The following is a 23,479-nucleotide window of genomic DNA, read 5'->3' as shown; positions in this document are numbered from 1 at the left end:
ATTGTCATTATAACAGCTTGGTTAATTATGTTCTTATATTTTTTTATTACTTTGTAATGTTTGTATATAACTTCAGATTTTTCCGTTTAGTTTAACTTTTAGCACAGAGAAATCTTATTGTTTACTTTTCACTTCATTTAATTTCTTTATTATCCTATTGAATATTTTTTCAAGTACACAGAAAAAAAATTTTCGACTCGAAGGTAAAATTTTCTTGGTTTAAGAAAATAGTAAGGTCTAAAAAATTTTTAAAGAAGTCAACTTTTCTCGAATCAAAAAAATTTTGGTCTTGCTCAAAATTTTCGTGATACAAGAAATTATTTTTTTCTGTGTGGTTTAACATTTTTTTTATTTGTAATACATGATCAATGGTAAATTCATTTTATTTTTTTTATAATAAAATATTTTTGAAATTTGGTTGAATTGTAAAAAATTTGACGATCCACAGATTGAAACATTACCTAAAATTGTTCAAAAAATTGTAATTCTTTTAATTTTTAATATTTAAAAAATATCTAAAATTTAGTCAAAAAATTTTTACTATTTTTTTTAAATAATTAAGAAAAATTAATAATGAAAAATTGTTAAGGGAAAAAAAAATTTTTTTTAATGAATTTTATCAAATAGAAAAACTATAACAAAAAATTAGATGAACGTGGTTGAATGTATCTGTCTTCAACTCTATTAAAACGTCATCTATTCAATTAAAAAAATAACTTGACATTATCCTATTTATAACTAGATACAATGAAACACAAAGAACAAATATATTCAATGTTGAAAAGTTAATTAACTTCTGAATCGTCGAAATCTATTTAAACTCACATATTACATATGAAAACGTCATGTATTTAAGTTAAATTACATGTTTTATCGTACAAACTAAACGTTTCGAGTTTAGACAAGTTAGCTTGTCATAGTCATGTGTATTAACGCATACAGGTGATGATGCACTGGATTAAACCTTCAATTACACGCCAACTAACGCAAACGTAGGAACTCGAGAACCTGCTAAATGAGAAAGGGATTTACTCTGATTATGTACCTTTCCTGTATTTTCATCTTTTTTTATTTCTATTGTATACTTCATAGTAAACATATAAAATATGAAACAGCATATTGTGAAGTAACGAACCAACTTTTATCCTTATAATAACTTTTTCATTTTATGTTTTTCTCTTTCTTTTTTTCTATCTCTCTCATAAGCGGTTATTTCATTTACAACTCTCAGATAACCATATAAAATTTATAAATAATTAGATTTTAAAAGTTGAATTAAAATTTAACATAAAATGACCCATCACGTTTTTAAGGGAATTAAAAATAATCGAATTGTTAAATATTTGAGTGTCTCACTATAATTAATTCTCCGATATTGCTGTTTCAGTTAAAAAATATTGATTCTGTAAATTAATAATAAAAAAACATAATTTGTTTAATTAATTATTGAAAATCTATTTAAGAGAATTTTTATAAAATACATTCAAATGTAATACTAATAAGCGATACCCTTTCTCTCTTGAAAAACAAAAAAAAATCATACTCATGATATTTTTTTGTCGGTATTTTATTTTCGCTCTAGTTGCCTTGGTAATAAATTTACTTGCTTTTACGCTGATGCATGACAAAAAAAATTTGCGAGTGTGATGAAAAAAGTGCTTTAATCTGGATTTAAAAGAAAAAATTTATTTTCATATAGGTAGAAATCCTTTTTTTCATGATATCTACTTTATTCTAATTTATTTAAAATTTCGGATAATTTAATTAAGTGATATGTAGAGCTGGTATTAAAGCAAAGAAAAAATCTGTGAATGACAAATTATTTTTTTATAAAAAATTTTCTGCGTAGGACATTAATTATTTCTTTATTGAACATTTTCATCAATAATGGTTAACGATTATTAATAATAAAACAAAATACTAATGATAAGGTAGTATAAAAAATAAGATTTTATTTTTAAATTTAACCGTGATGATACACTAAATTTTAACGATATCAGATGAGATAGCGCAGACACTTTGGTCAAATATTTGTCGAGAACCATCCTTTTATTATTGCGTCTAAGTAGAGAAAAGAACCTTCACGAAAGAGTTTACTGAACTTGAGCTTTTCTAAAGACCTTCACTTTCAGTCACGTAAAAAAATTGTTACACTTTATTGTCGATGAAAATTTAAAAGAATTGTATTTAAAAAAATTGATTATTATTTATATTTTGTCTCGATATTATTTTTTTTATTTTTTAAGAAAGATATAATTTTTTTCTGAAAGCATTATCGTGAGTTGGATTCAAAGTACATATATCGGTCGTTGGTTTTCATAAAATGCAAAGAGGATACAAATAAATTCAACTCAAGAGACAAGACAGAAAAAGAGAAAGAGAAAGATATTGAGATACGTCCACTTTGAATATAAAATTATTATTCATACACCTGTCGATGAAAATTGCACGCGATGTACTGGAAATTTATTCACATAACAGAGTAAAAGGACTTTGGATTCAATAAGTATTTATGACAAGGGATAAAAAAGTTGAATTTTTTTTCTAATCAATAATAATAATAATAATAATAATAATAATAATAATAATAATAATAATAATAATAATAATAATAATAATAATAATAACAAACATGAAAAATTATTAAAAGCCAATTAAATTAATTAATAAGCTGTTTAGGAAAAGATTCCCACAGTCTCACATAATAATAGACAAGTAATTTCCGTGTTTACTACTTATTACATCGAGATTATATATATTATCGTAGACTAAGACGAAGAAGATAAAAAAATATAGACATAAATAACAAAGTCTAACGGGAATCCAAACGATCTAGTGTTCGCACGTGACGAAAACTGTTGAGAACAATCAGCCGCAAAAAACAATAAGTGTTATTATATAAATTTTTTAGTTGTTTTATTTAGCGTTTGCGCGCGTGACAATTGTGAAAAAGTTTTGCCAGCTGATACATCTTCATACTCTTTATTCTATTATTTTTATTATTTTCCAATTCTATTACTCTTTCCTTCAAATATAATAAATTTATCGCGCATGTGTCAAATCGTACATTTTTTTTACGTTTTAGTTTTCAGTTCGCGAATGGAAAATAAATTTTGGTATAAATTAAATTTACTCGGTATTTTGAAAGTAATAAAAAAAAAAACGAGCGCAAGAGAGATGAATATCGAAATTAAACGACTTTGTGTAAAAAGAGAGTGCATTTATTAAAGTTATTGAAGAATCAAGGACCGCATAAATACACGAGTTTTATAAATGCTTATTTTTTATTAAAAAAAAATATGTGATGTACACCTCAGTGAGTTAAATAATGAAATTAAAAATAATTACACGATATTACAACTCACTGATTTTTAATTAATACCAATGAGTTTTCCCAACTAATTTTACTTTTGTTGATAAATAAAATCAAGTTTCTTCATTTAGTAAAATAAAATTCTGATGTCAAAAGTAATTTAATTATTTAATTAACTATTAAATGTATAAGAAGAGTTTTTCATAAATGTAATTGTATGTGTAGCTATATTTGTACTACAGGCAGATTTTTTTTTAAATAGATTTCCGTTTACATCCAACTCAATCACAAAACTAAAAAAAAAAAAAAAAATGATAAAATGATCAATGTATAAAAATTTGATTGATGAGATTGAAAAGCTCAAAATTCGTAATAGGCAAATTTTCGAGCGTTCTAGGCCTGGAAATAACTGAAAGTTCTCGGATGGTCGGCAGAACCAACCATTTTTCAAATTTTTTCATTCAAATCCCTACAGAATGTAACTCTTTATTAATCAACTCTATTTAATTACGAACATCCATTTTTTTCATTCGTATACTCCCTCTTGTTCACAGTTTGTAGACTAACCAAATCAAAATTTATCATCATGTAAAAACAACTTTCTGATACCATAAAAAACAAAAGTTTTCCTCTAAATCCATTTCATCAGCGTGTTTTGCCTTTCAAACTTTTTCTCATGACAAACTACAGTATCAAAAAAGGCCATTCGGCAGCCGAAATGGAAGTAGATTTCTCAAATAAAGAAAATTTATTTCTAATAAAATAATATTAATAATAATAAATATCTTAATTCTTTAATTAAAAAAAAATCAATAATTAATTTAAATCTACATCATGTTTATACTAGTAAACAGTAAAAAATTATAAAACGGCTGCAACAGTAAAATTGTTTCTTTGAACGAGCTATAAAATGAGTAATATTGAGGCTATTACACGGAAAAAAAAGTATTGCTATTACCACGATACAGTATAGTGATGATCACGATCCCCGCATGACTATACTTTAGATGCGCATATGCCTAATCTAGTGGATCGTGATTATCACGATCCACATGGATTCGGATATCGAGTGTCTATATTGCTATAGTTTATAGATGATTAGTTGTCTTGAATTAAATATTAATTATATTTTATTGTAAATTATTATTTTTTTGGTATATTATTGTTATTAACATGAATACAAATTCCTTTTGTAGCTTGATTAGTTAAAAATTTTTGTGTAGATTATGACAGTCAAGAATTGGGTTAGGTTTAAAAATGTTTAAATAATGACTTACAGCAGTACTGTTGGAATTTATCTCATATGACTTTTTTTTTTATTTTTACAAATATTATTATTATTAGTCTAGAAATTTGTATTATCGAAGTATTCATTTAAAAGAGGCAAATATTTTTATCATAAGAAAAAAAATTTTTAATGGGACACAGCATTAACACATTTAACATAGGAAGATTTATTTCTTTACTAGCCTTCAAAAATCGACACAAGTTTTTTAAGATTTCACTCGAGTAATTTATAAACAACCCAGTCATCTATATCGCTATTATTATTAATTCACTAATTGATGTAATTATCACTATTTCATCACCAAAATTGTAAACAAATCCACTCGTAAGTTTCAGACTTGGTTATGCGTGGTGGCGCTGAAGGCGTCGTGGATCGTGATAATCACGATCCGTTTCGCTGTAGTGAGGAAACGTTTCTTTATGATCACAATACGTTTTGACATATTCACATACCACGGCAAGTGAATATAAGAATCCGAAGTATTGAGTATATCAGAGGTTATAATATTATGAAAATGACAATACTGTTTTGAGCTAATCACAATACTACGTTCACGATCCACTGGATCGCTACAATAGCAATACTTTTTTCTCCGTGTACCACTTCTAAAGAGTGAAAATCGAAGCTTAATAAAAGAGCTTTAAGATGCAATTTATTGAATTTCAATATCTTTTCTAGTTCAGTAATTATACCAAGTTAACGTGGTAAAAACATCAATTTTTACGATTTTCAAAATTTTAAAATCCTGACATTTTCAAATTACTCGCTGGATTAAGTTCATTTTCGAACTTAAACTTAGTCTTTATCGATTGATAAAGCATGTTGAATTTGAGAAAAATCGGTTAGAAATTGTAAACGTTATCATACTGATAAGCCGCATGTATATATATAAACTTTTGAACGAACGATATTTTCTGACTTAGTTTGTCAAGCTAAGTTAGAAAATAGCTGAATTTTTTTAAAGTTGCGCTATGAGGACGACTGCAATAATTAGATTTTTATGAAATCTACTAAAAAAAAGCGACTACTGAATAATCCAATAAAATAATTGACACAATAATCAATGTCATGAAATGTCGGAGTAAAATCCTCGGTCAATAAATCTCTAGTTGATCCTCACCTGACATGATGTCAATCGCGTCTATTTGCACGAGGTGGTAACCCCACAATGTGATGATTATCATCCCGATCACGACGTTAAGCGTAACTAACTCTAGCGGCATCACATTCACATACTCAAACCAAACCAAACAACCTAATCTGCAATCTACAGTCTACAATACACAATATACCCTATACATATAATCCAACGAGGGTCCATGCCGAGTCCACCTACCATTTACATTAAAACCTCACTGTAAACACATTCGCGCTCAACACAGTAATGCAAGATTAATTGTAACGTGAGTCATTTTATGTTACCAGAAATCACCCAGGACGCCGAATCCGGTCTCAATAATTTCAGCTTTGTCACCTGCACCACTCGCTACTTTCCCCTCTGCATATTCTCAATCCGCATCTGCATACATCAATATATACTCTGAATCCCATAATAAAATCTGCTGAAAATATCCATACATACATATCATACATTCACATGCGTGGAGATGTTCAGGTTGATCACATTTTGTGCTGTGATATATGTACAACATATACCAACATATACAAGTACTCATGCGTACTCTAAGAGAATTCGACATGCTGTATGGTAAGTTATCCCCGCTCAAGTATGCTCTGTACTATTCACACTTAATCACACATCATATGTTAAGTCACATTGCATGGACGTGTGTAAATATACAAATGCATCTATGATATTATACGCTTATATGTGCCGAATATAACCCAGCTATTCTAAAATCAAAACATGTTGACATATACATGCTGTCACATTCTATGCGATAAGTTAGTAGTGCCGGTGACATTAGTTCGGTATATGTACGTGGGTATACGTCCACATGTGTGGACATGGATATTTGCAATGCATATGTGAATATTTTGAGGCACAGGTAAGTATTGTAGATGTCAAGGATCATTATTATGTTATCCGAAGGTTTATTATTTAGAGAGAAATGACAACTTGAACACTGCCGATCGTATAAACTACTGATATATGTGACGATGCACGGAATATCAAATTCAAGTATAGGTTGGTGCTTTTAGAAATCCACATGTTACGTGTTAATGTATAAATGCCGTAGATGTGTGTAAAGTTCTACACGAGCCTTATTCACACTATGGAAATCACTTGGAAATTCGAATTTGCATTCGTATGCTTTGAATAACGGACTTGCTGCTCCCCCGGGTATCTGAGTATAATTTTCAGATTTTTTAGTTTTATACATGAAATGGATGGACGGTGATTATTTTCACGGTGGAAATAAAATTGGTTGTAATTTTTTTAGTTTTTAATTTAAATTTTTTTACGCGCAAAAAAATTTGGGTGAAATAGTGGCTTTAGTAAATTAGGAAAAAAAAAATGACAACAACACGTGGTGTTCTCAAGCGGTCACCCATCCAAGTACTAACCACGCCCAATGCTGCTTATCTTCAGTGATCAGACGAGAACTGGTGTTTTTTTTTGTTTATAAATGTTTATTTTATTGAACCCATAAAAATTTTACAATTATTCCTTAAACTATTTAATGCTTAAACAAACTAAAACAAGTTTTAATTACATGAGAACTTACGTTGTTAGTTTTGTATTGAAGATACTTCTAATTTTTATGTTCGTAATTAACTAAAGTTACTTTTTGTAGTGTTTTTTTAGTAATAGTATATTACACCCCTAGGAAAGTAAAGTAAGAAATGTCTCAGATCACATGTAATTGTTGACCGAAGCAAAGCCTCGGTCAACAATTACATGTAATCTGAGGCTTTCTTATTTACTTCCCGAGGAGTGTATACTATTTTTTTCCCCGATGAAGGCGAAAAACGGCAACTTCGTTTCGCGCAGCAGGGCTAAAGTTGACGCTTTACGCCCGGAGGGTAAAAAAATAAGTTATAAATAATGAAAAAAATGTGATAAAACGTAAATTTTACTATAAATTAAAAAGAAACTTATTTAAATTGTGAAATAAAATATTTGAACATGATCAAAATTTATTCAAGTTTAATTTGTCTTAGGGTAAGTATATTGGAACATTATTAAATTCAATGATAGAATTAATATATTTAGATTTTAATTTTAATAAATAATATTATATAATCATTAATTAAAAACGATTAAAATTGCGGTCAATTGCCATCAAAAGGTTAAAAAATAACCTCTCTGGCCATTAACTGAATTAATAAATAATTACAAATTATCAGCCAAGAGATTGAATATTTGTTCCTGGGAATAAATAAATCAATTTACTAATTTTATTAATATTAATTCGATCAATTAGCATCGGATATTCGAATCCTGATTGTCAAATAAATTAGATTTCACAATTTAAAGATAAAAATATTAATCCTGTCCTTAAAAAATTTTTTTTACCGATATAAATAAATTAATTCATCATTTTTATAACGAGCCAATTAAAATCACAAAATAAACCAATTAATTAAAAACAAAAACTTTGACCATAAACGTCACAATTTTTCCATAAGATTTTTTTATCTTGTAAATTAATTGTTAATTTAATTTACAATTACAGCCTAAAATGAATACATAAATAATTTTTTAAATATTTTCTTAATAACTATCATTCCCCCCCCCCCCCCCCGATAGAGTTTATTAATTTTCGAGGTCCCTATAATTTGTCCGAGTCAATACCAAACAATTATTTTCCGTAGAGCAAATACAATCGATTACCTATTTCGTGACTGTGAAGTGAACCTCGAAGCGACAAATAATTAATTAGATTTCTAATTTGCAAATAATGACAAAAAAACAAAGTAAAATTAAGTCGATAAATAAGCAATAAAGAATTGTGTCATGGTAACCAGGACGCAAATATTCTTTTCACATAATATAATAATAATAATAATAATAATAGTATGATATTGTAAATTATTTTGCGGTCGTGCGAGCAATTGTTTCTCCTGTATTACATTTTATTCGTGGTAGATTCTTGATTCTTCGAAATCGCAGGCATAATGCAAAATACACAACAATAATCTTGTCTAATATTTTGTAGTCTACAAGAAGAGTTAATATAAATGAAGTATTTTATGGCGGAGCATATTAGCATGTAATGCCTTGAACTATCCACTTGAGTGATCCACTTCACTTGCATTTAGTATTTACTCGACAAAGTTAAATCTTCATAAATAAAACAAACATAAAATATAAATATAAATATACATTTAGCGCATTAAATCACTTTTGAATCTCACTTAGTGTATAAGATTTGAATCAAGTGGTTTAATTCATAAGTCATACGTGACGAGTTTATTTCCACGCTTCTGTACTGTTATATTGTGTAAACTTTGTTTTGTTTATAGGAAAGTTTGTTTTACTTTTAATTTTTATTTTAAACTCTAAAGTAGTTGAACTTTCTAGGCCACTCTAATTGAGAATTGTTCGACGTACAACAATCCGTATTAACATACATTAGACTCAGCGTGTTAACTAGTGTGACATTGATAAACATGTTATTGTCTAAACTACCTGTCGATATTTAAATTCAAAATACATGTCAGTGAATAAATAATAGTATAATCTTTTTAGTTTATAAATTATTTATAAAACTCAGACGCATTATGTTTTTTGTTGGACTGACATTTGACAGTTTATAGTTTGATCAAGAAGTTTTTAATAGTTTAGTTGAATAATTTAGATCGTAAGTTTTAAATTCATAATTTTATTTAACTATTTAATAAACTCGATTACAATATGTCATAAAGTTTTGAATTCAAAAAAGTTTATCAGGTTATTACAATTACTAATTACTTATTATATGTAAATCTAGTTCGTGTCAATTAAATCCGAACAAAAACAGTTTCACTGTAGAAAAAGTCGCGCCAAGTCCACGTTGATAAGACTATTAGGAAAAAAAAATTTTTTTTTTTCTTTACAAAAAGATACAAAATAAAAAAATTAAAAAATCCAAGTAACCGATATGATTGTTTATGAATTTCGAAAATTAAAAAAAAATTTTATTGTAAATTTAAAAATTAAAAAAAAAATTTTAGAACGTATTTAGTGTCCGTGGTTGCAAAATATTTTACTTTTAATGAAATTCGTAAAATCTACACTGATAGAAGGATTTATTTGTATTAAAAAAATATTTGTTAATAGTTAACAAATCATTTATTAGAGACCATTTTTTAGTATCAAACAAATATTTCTTAGTATTTAAAATGATTTGTTTGTATTTAACAAATCTGATATTCATTTATTAAATATTAATAAATCTTTTTAAATACTAAGAAATATTTGTTAAGGACTAAAAAGTGGTCTCTAATAAATGATTTGTTAAATATTAACAAATATTTTTAACTATAAACAAATCCTTTTATCAGTGTATTTACTAAGACTTTAAAAAAATTGAAATACACAATGACGCACACCAAGTATGTTCTAAAATTTTTTTTTTAATTTTTAAATTTACTATAAAATTTTTTTTAATTTCCGAAAATCAAAAACAATCATATCGGTTACTTGGATTTTTTAATTTTTTAATTTTGTATCTTTTTGTAAAGAAAAAAAAAATTTTTTTTTCCTAATAGTCTTATGAACGTGGACTTGGCGCGACTTTTTTTACAGTGAAACTGTTTTTGTTCGGATTTTATTATTTTTTGTAATTATAATGAAAATTTACAATTGATAACAACTTAAATCTCGTGTTGACTGCATTTTTTACTGCAAACTATCCCCTTGAAGCTACAGTTTATGTAGATGTAATTCCAGTGCACCCTGGCGGCCGTAAATGTAAGCTGTGAATTACTTTTTTTAACTGTAGTTGCTTATCTATAGGAGGATTACTACACATTTTTATTTTATCTAGTCTGTGGCGCTGACCTTTCTCCATCAAAAAAAAGTCAGGATCGAAATTTGTGAGCGAGCTATAGTATGTGCTGATAAAATTTAATAATTTCAAGTAAATAAATTGTTATAAGTGAATATAATTAATTAATACGGTGAAATAAATTATGAATTACTGTTATGATAAACAAATTGGGTAAAAAAGTACCGTAGAATTAAATAAAATTTCGCAGCCTCAGAAAACCGTTCTGCTTACAGTAAACATAGTCGGTAGTCTGGCGCTCCGTTTACAACGGATTTGAACGGAACTTGGCGCCAGATTCTACCGAATCTGTGAATCATTTTTGACCTTTTTGAAAACTTTATTTGTTCGTCTGGGAAATCTAGATTAGGGAACTTGATGAAATTTTTTTTTTATTTAATTATAAAAATTATTTCATATGAAATTGGAAAATTAGTATTAAATTATTTTGTTAAAAAGAGTACTAGTGATTAATTTTGTAGAAAAAAAATTATCATCATTAATTTAAATGTGTTTATTAAAGCGTTTTTTGGTGTAAAAATTATTTTTTATACTTAAAAAAAAAATTTTTTCTTATTTTATAATAAATTTTGGATCGAAAACTTAGAAAACAAAAGAAATTTTTAAGTTTTATTTAAAAAAATCCATTCAAAATAATTTTCTTGGTAAAAAATTTTTTTAAAGATCAAATTTTTATAAAAAAGTAACTAGTGAGAGAATTTATAACTATTAAATAATCAATTAAAAATAAATGAATGATTTAAATATCTGAACTAGTTGTTACGTATAAATGAAATAATATTTTTTCAAGTTCTGCAATAAAGCGTAATAACGTAAAAAATTCCGTTGCTTTAATAGAACTAAATGTAAAAGTTGCGTGTACGTGATCAAGAATTCACTTCAATCAACTTTACCTTCTTACGACATAACATCTGAACATACAAGTCACATCATATACATATATGTGATGGTTATGTATGTGGTATTATGTGTTTTCACGCGTCAAGCAGAATCAGGTTTTTATTTGTACTGCCCGATACACTTGATGATCAAGAGTAGTATTAAGCTCGAAGAGTACCTAATAACTGGTGTCGGCGCTATTAAACATCCAATTTATTTTTTGTTCACTTTGTACGATACTCGATGAACATGTTTCCGTTTTTTAACATTTACTATTTATTGATTATATATAATTATAACTATAAGTAATTTTTTTTAATCAAGTGTTATTCAATCTTAGCCTTATTTATTTGAATACTAAGCAGGTGACGAAATTTCGCTCAACTTTTTTTAGATGTGAAAGTACAGTTTGACTTGGAAAATATAGTCAGAATAAACAATTTTTTTTTTCTTAAGAGAAGTATCAAAAAGTACAAAATAAAAAATTGTTTATCTTCCGATAAAGAATATAATAAATAGATACATAAATTCACGTGGTGTAACTTTTCTTGGACAATGGAAATCGGGTATTTTTCACGAGGAAAACAGCTATGAATCTTTCTGTTCTAGCTCAACCCACGAGTTGATTTTTTACTAGTCACTGTCTATGTCATGAATTCTCGAGATTTCTTGCTATACTGTACTATCCACTTTATGATCGTCCATGATTTGCTTCGTTACACCTATATATCTATTATACCATAATCAAGTACTTTTTTCCATTATTTATAAGGATGCGACTAATCATGAAAAAAAATTTTTTTTTAATACAGCTTCAGTAGACTTAGAAATTTTATTATCACACCAAAATGTAAAATTATTCAAACAAATAATTAAAGTGACTGAAAAAAATATTTAGTTCCAAAAAATGATTAACTAATTTTTAATGCTGTGGGATTCGAACTCTGTTTCTCCGGTACCAAATTTTCAATGAATATTTCTGCTTCATTTAAAAATATTTTATATCAAAGTTTGGCAAATCCAAAAGTGCACGACTTATAATGCTCATTCGTTCGATAAATAAAAAAAAAATAGTTAATGTTCTGAGAGAATATTTTTTTTTAATTTAATTTAATTTAATTTTTTTTTATTTAAATATTACTATTTTTTTTGTTTGCTACTTTTTTTAATACTTTTAAATACAATTTCTTTTTTTATTTATTTTTTCATTTCAAGTTTCGCGCGGTGTTTTAAACTGATCATGCACACTAAGTGTGGATTTTTTTCATTAATTTTAGTTTTTCGTTAATAACAAATAAACAACATTAAATAAGATGACTATCTCCAATGGAGATCTCCACAAAGGGAATGCCAAGCTAATAAAAAAAAAAAACTGATTGAATTCATGAATTTTTACGCAAGTTATCGTGTTTTTAACGGAAAATTGAGAAATAAGTAATTAGAGAAAAAAATTGTTGTATTAGACTGGATAGCCAATAAAATGAAAAACTTTCAAAGGAAAATATATATAAAATTGAGTTGATTGACACGAATTTTCTTTTAACTATTTTGGAATTTTCTTTTAACTATTATACGTAGATTATCAATCGTGTAATTAATTAAATAGTTTCGAAATCGGGGCAAAACAAATTTTTTGATGGTAAAGCACTCTCTGATGCTTCGCATTATGAGTCGTGCAATAAATTGCCAACTTAAAATTTCAATAATAAAAAAAATCACGATGACAATTTTTTATTTTATTTACCAAATCAAGTATGACCGAGCTTGTAATATTAAAAAAAAAAAAAAAAAAAAAAAAAGTAGTAAAAGACTTATTTTCCGTGTTCATCATAAAAAAAAAGTCGAGACATCAAACAAAACTGTATAACAGTTTTTTTATCCACTAAAATAACGATAGAACGAACAAATAAGATTTCCGGGTATCAATGCAAAGCGATCTGTACAAACACAATGTGTACACACAGGTAGACCATCTGTATAAAAGCTAATGAGTCGTCATCAGAAGTCGGAGTTTACTCGTCCAAGACTCGTGAATTATTTCTATGCAAACACTACATCGCGATGAACAGTATACAGTAGTGAGTAGTGAGTAGTATGTTTCTAGTCTATATACCAGTACTAGTACTAGTGTAAGTATATATAATAGTTCAACCCCATGACCATGTTCCTCCCTCTTGAATTCTGTCGCGAAATCTAGCCGCGGGCTCATCGTATCATCCCCAGTGTATTTCTATTCACAGTATTCCCCAGAAATAGGGTATTATAGCATTGTTGGCTAGAGTATTTCAGAAACAATGCAGCAATGCTGCATCTCCAATGCTTCTATGACACAGAACACAGAACGTCGTCTATGACTATGACTACAGCAACAACACATGCAACTGAATGTCTACAACGACGACAACAGGCTAGTCCGGCTCTTACTGTCCTCGCTCTTGGATTTACTGCTTACAATTCAATGGTCAAACCATCAAGATATACTCGAGCTTTTAGAGGATGTTTGTCAAAACAAACTTGTCAATTAACGTTATTAGTAGTATAATTTTTGATCAATAGGTTTCTGTTTACTGGCACAAACTTGTACTGATGTATTCAATGTTTATTTGAAACAAATCAACTGTTTATTCATCTTGCAAGTTTTAGTATCGAAGGAATTAATGCTTCAACGGTAACGATTATTTGGATTCAGCTAAGCGAAGTTTGTCGGATATATGCGGTATATAAATATATAGTACGGAGTTTATTCACGATGATCATCACAATAATCACTGGAAATAACTGTTATGTAGCACATAGTAGTTATTGTTAATAATTAAATTGATTATTTAGATAGTATCCGGTAAAAATGATAATTGTAGTTTTAGCTAACAATATTGATTACATCGATTGCGGTGTTTACCGTTGTGTGTTTAAAAGTAAGACAGCGAATCTTTAATGACCAGTCTGTTTATAGAGGATTGTAATTAAATACTGTTCATGAATGGAGCGAAAAAAAAATTACTGTAAATATTTATGGGTTTTTTTTTCAACGGTAAAAAATGTTTAAAACTAATTTTGTTAGAAAGAAAAATAATAATAATAATTAAAAAATATTTTTTAAATGTATTGTTTAAAATTTTAATAGAGTTATTTTTTAATTAAAAGTTTGAAAGGATTTCAATTGAAAGGAATTGATTTAATTGAAGTTATTAAACGGATTTATGAATAGCATATTACATCCGTTCATCATGAAAAACCTTTATAATCTTCAAAGGATAAATTTTGATGAATAAAATACTGATATTCATAAATAGCTTTCTGTCGATATAAATATTTGTTTTTTATAAATTCAATATTCAAATTACCATTGAACAGATCTATTTACTTCAAATAAATCGAATAACTATCATTATAATTTTAATTAAAATTCTTTCGCTTATAGTCATCAATTTCGAAGTGATTTTATAGTATATATTTGAAGTATGTGTTGCTATCGGTTTACATTGATCTATTTGCTGATGATGCCAAGATCTATCATGTCATACGCAATTCCAATGATTGTGAATTCTTACAATATAATCTGAATATATTTGCCAGTTGGTGTATGGATAATAAACTTTTTCTAAACAAGACTAAGTGTAAAATAATATCATTTCACAAATCTAACTGTTCAATTTTATTTGATTACACTATTGACAGCAAGACTTTAGATAGGGTCCAAACAGTTAATGATCTAGGCATAACTTTTGACTACCAGTTAACTTTCTATGATCATTACACAAATCTTGTACGTTCAACGACTAAAATTCTCGGTTTTGTGATTCGGTCTTCCAAAAAATTTAAGAACCTGAATGCCGTTAAAGCCCTTTATATATCACTTGTTAGATCAAGATTAGAATATGCATCTGTAGTGTGGTCACCAACTTATAAAAAGCAAATCAGTCTCATTGAAAAAGTCCAGAGAAAATTCGTCAAATACTTTTTATTTAAAAAATATGGAGGTTATCCTGATAGGGGAAATGATTACCTGGCCATGTGTGCAGAGACAAATCTTTTAACGTTGGAAGAAAGAAGGATCTGTGCTTCTGTACTTATTATGACGAGCATTCTGTCTAATAATATAGAATGTCCCAGATTCCTTGAAATTATACCTATACAAGTACCTCAAAGATTACTACGCTCTGATCAGCCTTTCTATCCACCAAAAATTAAAAATAATTTCACTTCATCATCACCATTATATAGAATGATTAATGCATGTAACATTATTGTACGTCAAAGTAATAATTTTGACCTGCTTGAGTCTTCTTCATCAATTAGTCCCAGTGCCCTTGCATCACTGGTAGTTAACACTAGATGAAAATAGTATCACTAAAACAATTAGGTTTGTAAATTATATCTTTATATTAATAATAATGTAAATTATATCTTATATTATGTAATAATTTCATCCAGCATTAGTGTATTAATGTATTAAAATTTCTTTAAAATTCTATGTAAGTTTCTGTTATTATTGAATAACTCAATAATTGTTAAGTATTTTGCTAACCGTTAACGCGCCTCTTGTATTACATATTGTAAATCAGAATTCTCTGTAATTGGCCTTCGGGCTGTTGAGATGTTTTCAAGTAATAAATAAATAAATAAATAAATAAATAAATAAATAAAGTATACATATTAATAAATGGGTTAAAAAACGAACAGCGTAATTAATTTGAGTTACTGCCCTTAAATGAATAATAATGCGAGTAATTTATTTTAATAAATATTAAATGAAATTGAAACGTCGTAAGTACAGAATGTTACATGAATTATAAAATTGCGAACCGTTAAAAGTTTTTAATAGCTGCGAGCTCTACGAATTTTATTTATTTCCAGACAGTTAAATTTTTAATTAGAGGAAAACTTTTATTGAAAATTGATATTTGAATCTTTCAAATTTTTATTTTTTAATATAAATGAAAAAAATGACCGAAAATTTCTTATTCAAGTGCATATATTGAAGTGAAATAACTCAAGGGGAAGTATTACTTCGAATTAAATTCAATTAAAATAAATTATTCAAGTACGAAGACCCGAATTTAATTTATTTTCATTGACATAGTACAACTTGGTAGTCTCTTTGGCGTCTTATAATCCCAACGGTAGTTCGTGTATATGTATATTTATGCACAAGTATAAGTTTATATTTAAATACTCAAAACTAACTAGACCGATAGGAGTGAAACTGAAATTCCTCTTACAAAAAGAACACCGCTGTACTTTATAACTTTATTAAGTATAAGTAGGTAGTCTTGTTTTCTGACATCTATATCTATTGTACAGAAAACGTCTTGCGGTAATTATCATATCACACAATAATATACTATACTGTAGCTAGTCGTTTATTTTTAGCGTTCAGTTCAACTTCGTTAAACCTTATTTGTTCACTTTATTATTATGCCAAGTGCTAAAAACCAGTAATTATCTTGTGTTTTCATTTGTGAGCAAAACATACCATATACATATCTATTTTCACTGTTTTCTTCAGACATTTTTTACTTTTTTTTTTATTTGTAAACATAAAATGCCGTTGAATCGTTTTTTTTTCTAGAAACGATAAAAATTTTCTAAATAAAGTAAATTTCTTGTAGACCTTCTATCTCTACTAAACTGTAATTACAAACTACCCGACTAAAAATACTGCTACATAATATTTGAATTATTCAAAAGTTTTGCTAAATATTATTGAAGTTATTTAAATATTTCAAACATCGTCGAAAAATAGAATTGTTTGGTAATCCACTTAAATATTAACAAACGCTTTAAAATTCATGTTCATTCTAGTTTCTATAATAAAATTTGAATCAATACTCATCAGGAATATCCTGTTTAATAATCTGCGACATTTCTTGGTTATTATTTTTAACTTCCCGCTAAGAAAATCGAACATTTTCAAAAATCGGGAAGTTATTTTTTTCACCTCGTTTTGAAAAAATCGAGTTTTCATCAGATCTCGACGTTTTAAGGTCATAGGAAGCTTCCCTGACTACCCCCGCGATGTTGTGTGTGTGTGTGTGTGTGTGTGTGTGTGTGAGAGAGAGATAGACTATGTGACTCGCTTATAACTTTTGAACGACTAAACCGATCGGAATCTACTAAACGGCGTTCTAAAGTGTTCCCTCAAACCCTTATATTTCTTGTGAATTTGAACCGATAGATTTTGAGAAATTTTGAAAAATCTCAAAAAAAAATTTTTTTTGAAAGTGGTTTTTTTGGAATAACTTTTAAACGGCTTTATCGATCAACTTCAAAAACTAATCCGCCCTTAATCTTGAAAAACCACGTCGATCGCCACCAAGCTGGTCGAAATCGGTTGATTCATTTGAGAGATATCGTGAACGAAAGAAAACCGAAAAAAGTGTTTTTTCAGGATTACTCCGAAATTTTTGGTTCCATTAATCAAAACCTGAAAATAACTTATGAGGATAATAAAACTGCGTCGAATGCCGCCAACCGCGTGAAAATTGGTTGATCCATTCAAAAGTTATTGCTGTTTGAAAATTCCAAAAATAGTGTTCTATGAAACTTCTATCAGACTTTTGAGCTGGGAGAGCTCAAATGCATAGAAATATTATTTCTTTGAGCTCAGCGAGCTCAAAATATAACATAAATTATATTTTGAGTTCAAAAATCTCAAAAATGTCATAAGTCCAATTTTAAGCACCCATCAGGAATTGAATTAGCGGAAAGTTACAGGGATGGCCTTTAGGGTGAACCGTTTTTCTAATTTTTTTATGATATTCAAACAAATGTCGTTTTCAAAAGTCAGTTGAATAATTAATTTAGTAAAACAAAACTAAAATTAAAATCAAACTAAAATAAAAAAAAAGAAAAGTAATAACAATAACTGTCGAGTTGAATTATACCAAGTAATATTAACAAAAATAAATAAATCATCTAATTCAACAAAACTTTTGAAGATAACATTTCGAGCATTGGCCAATGCTCGAAAAACTTGAAAAAGAAATCATAAAAGTTAGAATAAAAAGGAAAAACTTACCTAATTGGTATTCCTCGTATATTTCCAATGGTAGGATTATCACTGTAATCTTCATTACTAATTCTTACGACACCAGTGTCTAAGTCAATATTATCCGCATTAACTAATATATCAACAAGGTCACCAAATTCATCATGTAGCGGTTCTCTTTTGGTATTATCCCGTATAATATTACCGGGAGCAGCAACATCAGCACTTGCAACAACACTACCTCCATTATTTGCGGTATTATCCCTAGAGTTAGGACCACCACCAATAGAATTGTCACTGGCTGTTAATTCCTTGCTGGCATTAACTCTTTGGAGAAACTTACGGTGGAAGTTAGTGTACACTGTATCATGGCCAAGTTCATCGTGCATTCTAACTCTGCCATGACTGGGCACTAAATGATGACCACTGTACCCCAAGTCCATCTGAAGGTCCATTACCAAGAGCAGGGTAAACAGAATAGCGAATGCACTGAATCCGTATATTATTTTTTCCCGAATCCGCATTATTTTTATCAGGATCTTCATATTTGGATTTTTATTGTTATCAACCTGGGACTTTAAATTGTTACTCCTGTCTTCCAATCGATTCGCCAAAGTGTAACTTTCGCGACTGACTGTCAATCTTCGTTGAGATTGCTTAAGAGTTAATTGTTTACCTATTATACCCTTTATTTCACTTTCATTTTCCTCCTCAGGTCCATCCGAAAGTAAATTACGAGATTCAATGACTGTTAAATTACTTTCACTGACCAATCCGACAGGATTTGAATTAGACGCCTGAATTGAACATTGTGACCAACGGTGGGTACAATAGTCGGTGTAACTGTCGCAAGAACACGAACAATAAGCCGATTCTTTGTCCAAGTGATCGTTATCTTTTAGCCAGTAATCATCAAACTTTGTTTTAGTTTCCTGAGAATGAATTACCTGTTGTTCCGCTTGAATTATTTTATTAGCGCATGGATTCACGCTAGATTTACGCTCAACTTTTTCTCCTTCCCTTTTTCCTGTTAACAAATTATCTTCTGAACCTTTCAAATCTTTTTTTCCTCCTTTTTGCTCATTATCATTTATACATCCACTACTGTTGGTGTTACTGTAACCATCATAATAACTATCACCAATAATATCTTTCCCACCATCACTGACATTCGAAAACGAGTAACCCGATGAGACTGATGAATGCAAAGTTGTCGAATTAGACCAGTTTAAACAACGTAGCTCGTTTACCGAGTTATCGCTTGACCTCAGAATGATATCGGAGTATTTAGCTGACCCAGAACCGGAATACAGTGCGTTGTTTTCAGGCGACGGAGACCTCTTTAGTTTTAAACATAAGTTGGAATTCAAATGACTTTGCCTGTAACTCAAGTCCAAATCCGATTTAACTTTTCGATTATTCTTCAGTAACTTCAAGTTACTTGGTGAAGAACTTGAATAATAACAATAATTATTATTGTCGTTGCTGGTACTGAAGTTATCATTAGAATTTATCAGGTTGTCAACGTCATCGGTAGATATGCTTCGTGATCTCGATACTCGTCTTTCGTAATCCTGCTCTAAGAGTTTGCTTCTGTCGGGTATGAGTTTAATACACTGAGAAGATTGTAGTTGACTAGTCGAATAGCCTTGTAACCCAGGGGAAAACTCTTGGCGATGCTCTCTCTCTTGCGAAGACGAACCTCCCTTGTGACTAGAGTAACTTGCGTTGATCAACAGAAGCCTATTGTCAGTATTATAGTTTGCGATAGTGTCCTTCTTTTTTGAACTAACAGTAACTAAATTATCCTTTTGTTCATTGGGTAGTAACAGATTTTGGGGGATTATTAAATTATTATCGGTATTACAAATGCCTCTTTCTGTTTTGTGTCTTTTTCTTCTAACAGGAGGCACTGGGTGATCTGTGTCTTTACTTTTGATGAATAGACCAGGTTTCTTCCCGTAACTCGGGATGTTCTTAATGAATTTTTCGCAGCCGGGCCAATTTTCACGAAAACGCTTCAGAAATGAATCACTACGTTTTATGTCCGAGGGACGGCTTCTTTCTCCGCAAGAGCTACTTGAACTCAATGAACTATAACTATAACTTTGGACGCTGCACGAGGGGTTTTTACGACTAATATACGAGATGGATTCTTTCGACGGCGTGCTATGCTTTTCTGCAACTACCCAAGTTTCATCGAATTTACGCGATATCGCTCCAGATCTCGCGCTATTGGTCCCATCGTCTTCATCAACATTGAAGCCAGTTGATATTTTTAAGTAATTATTGTTAAGATTGTTGTTGTTGTTATTACGACTATTACTCTTAGAATTACTTTGAGATTTATTGGCACAGCTATCTGAGAATATCAGGTGGTTTGAAACTACTTCCTCGCGATTCCAACTTGTCGATGGACATTTCACGTTGTCCAGAGTTTCAACCAAAATCAACTCACGTGTCTTCAGAATATCGCGAGTTTTAGTTATAAAGCTGAGTACTCACTACTCACTACTCAGTATACTCAGTACTCACTTGTGGTTTTCTTATACTGTTACAGTATAGTATAGTACAGTAGATAGGAAGAATATAGGAGCAGTCGTTGAAAAGTTTTCGTTTGCCAAGACTAAAGAAAACTATCTTAAATTCAGTGTATAAGTATATAAGTCTCGGTTACTTATCACAGTTTCTAGTTACGAGTTTTCTTTGCTTCTCAAATTACTTTTGACTGGTTTTCAATCTGCAACAACAAATATTTTATTTTATTTATTTTTTAAATTGGTTAATAATAAATAGTTAATTATTTTTGGTGGACAGATAATTATATATCTGGGGAATTTTGTGAGGCAAAATAAATTAAATTAAGGAAGTAAATTGGAAAATTGTAAGAAGTTATCAATTGAAATACGCTAAATGGTAATTTAATGGTAAATTATTTAAACTGCAGTAGTTATAGAGTGAATATTATCAAACTTTAGTAAGCTTAGAGAGGTCATCCAATAACTACTCAAGCAGACAAGTTATTTCATGAATATTTTATCCTACTACTAAATTATTTCACTACCATTATTTACATATGCTTATTTATTTATGGATTTAAATTTCATTAAAATTATTTTTAGGATATCCACATCTGGTTTTTTAAATTAATTTATAAGTTGACCGAGATATACTTTTTATTAATTTAATTAGTTCAAGTTTATCAGTGTCAAAAATTCAAAATGTTTACTCAAAGTAAAAATTTTTCATGATTCAATAAATTTTTTAGATTTTTAAAAAACTTTAGTGGGAAATTTTTCTGAGATAATTTTTAATAAAAATTTTTTAAGCTTCTAGTATAATTTGATTGAAGAAAATTTTACTCTTAAAATTTCAATATTCGACATTTATCAATTTTATAAAAACTAAAACAATAATATATTATTAAGTATTCTTTAATACCAAATAAAAGTTTTTTTTCCGTAAAAAGACATCATTAACCTTATAGAGCATACAAACATAAATATTTCAACATGTTAAAAACAAAATAGCAAAGGTAGATCCGCGTTTATGCAAAATTATGGTAAAGGGTCAAGGTGTGGGACGTGAAGTGTGTACACTTGTACACCACAGCACAGGCATAATGGCGAAATATAGACATACGATAATGGGCAAGTGTCGTAGATATAACGTACAACGTATAACGACTTGATAGTGGTGTTTTTGCCATCATGTTCCAAGAGTATCCATTACAGTGATATTATCGTACTGCATATATATAAAGACCATCTTGAGTTTGAGTAGAGGTCACATCTTTATCTATCTATCTTCTTTCTTTCCTTTATATTCAACTCTATCTAACTTTACTGTGCTGTGCTACATAACATATAACTAGTGCATAGTGAAGGAAGGAGTCTGGTGGGTGGCGTGTAATAGTGCAGGGGTGCAAAGTACCACCAATGATGCTGTACCGTGTTGTTGGTGTACTATACTATGCTATATATATATATATACGCTTTGGTCCTCTTTAAAATGCGCCCTTGTACGTGCATAATTTAAGTTCTACCAACTCGTTTTCTCGACACTACATACTCTTACTGCTATATTGTGTATAGTATTAAAAAATATATATATTGCTTCTCATAACGAGCATGTTTTTACCAACCCGAGAATCAGCTTCCAGTTAAATATTTCAGATGTAATATTAAAAGTAAGATACCGCAGAAAATAGTTATTATCTCTGAACAAAAAAAAATTTTTATCATAAGCATTAATTTTTTTTTTAAAGCGTAGATTAATTGAGTCTATTACTTTTTTTTCAACGCTGATAGAAAATTATCTTTGAATAATAAGATTATTGTAAGATAATCGGTTGGTTTTGCTTTAAGAATTTTTTGCCTTGAATTTTGATTTCTTGGCTGAAGAGATCTTTATCTTCAATTGATACAATATATTTCTTTGACTAAAAATAATTGTCTTAAAGTAAAAATAATTAATTGGCTTTCAAGAACTTTGAAATTTTTATTAAAATATAAATTTTTTTACTTTAACATATTCTAAAAATTACCAAACTAATTTATATAAAAGAAAAAAAATTTTTTTATTTGAAATAGCAAAAAAAATCTTGAAAAAAATAAATTTCTTTTTCAAATATATTTCAAAAAGTATTTAATTAATTTTTGAAAGAAATTTTTAACCTTTCCTATCCGAATTAAATTTTAAAAGACCAAATTACATTTTGATTTCCAAAAAAAAATAAAAATTTCCAATAATAAATAAACAGCTTATTCTATTGATACATTTATTGTACGATTCAGAAAGCATAAATATTTAAATTTCTGATAATATTCACGAAATTGGTAACTTAGTGACTTATGACGTTATGACGTATGCATTACAATGCGATTTCCTAAGAAGCCCATCAAAAAAAAAGGAAGGTAGGAATACTCTAAGATTCCATCGGATGGATTTCCAATAGTAATTCTGGCACAACTATATATACATATAGGTATTATATATACATATAATATAAATCTACAGTTGTTGAAAGGGGCACTCGAACTAGCACTCAC

The 23,479-nt window shown here is 28.7% G+C and overlaps 1 protein-coding gene across 1 annotated transcript in view; it reads right to left on the bottom strand.

The window, feature by feature from the left end:
- The window catches only part of LOC123260001 (extracellular serine/threonine protein CG31145), a 57,546-nt gene extending 36,620 nt beyond the window's left edge, over window positions 1-20,926 (bottom strand). The window contains exon 1 of the mRNA XM_044720891.1: window positions 18,459-20,926. Coding sequence (XP_044576826.1) covers window positions 18,459-18,973 — 515 coding nt within the window. The 5' untranslated portion in view covers window positions 18,974-20,926. The remainder of the gene's footprint in view (window positions 1-18,458) is intronic.
- Between the last annotated feature and the right edge of the window lie 2,553 nt (window positions 20,927-23,479).

Source organism: Cotesia glomerata, linkage group LG2, assembly GCF_020080835.1.
Source record: "Cotesia glomerata isolate CgM1 linkage group LG2, MPM_Cglom_v2.3, whole genome shotgun sequence".
In the NCBI taxonomy this organism is placed as follows: domain Eukaryota; kingdom Metazoa; phylum Arthropoda; class Insecta; order Hymenoptera; family Braconidae; genus Cotesia; species Cotesia glomerata.
Note: the sequence above shows the minus strand (reverse complement) of the source record. Positions and strands in the feature narration are given on the sequence as shown.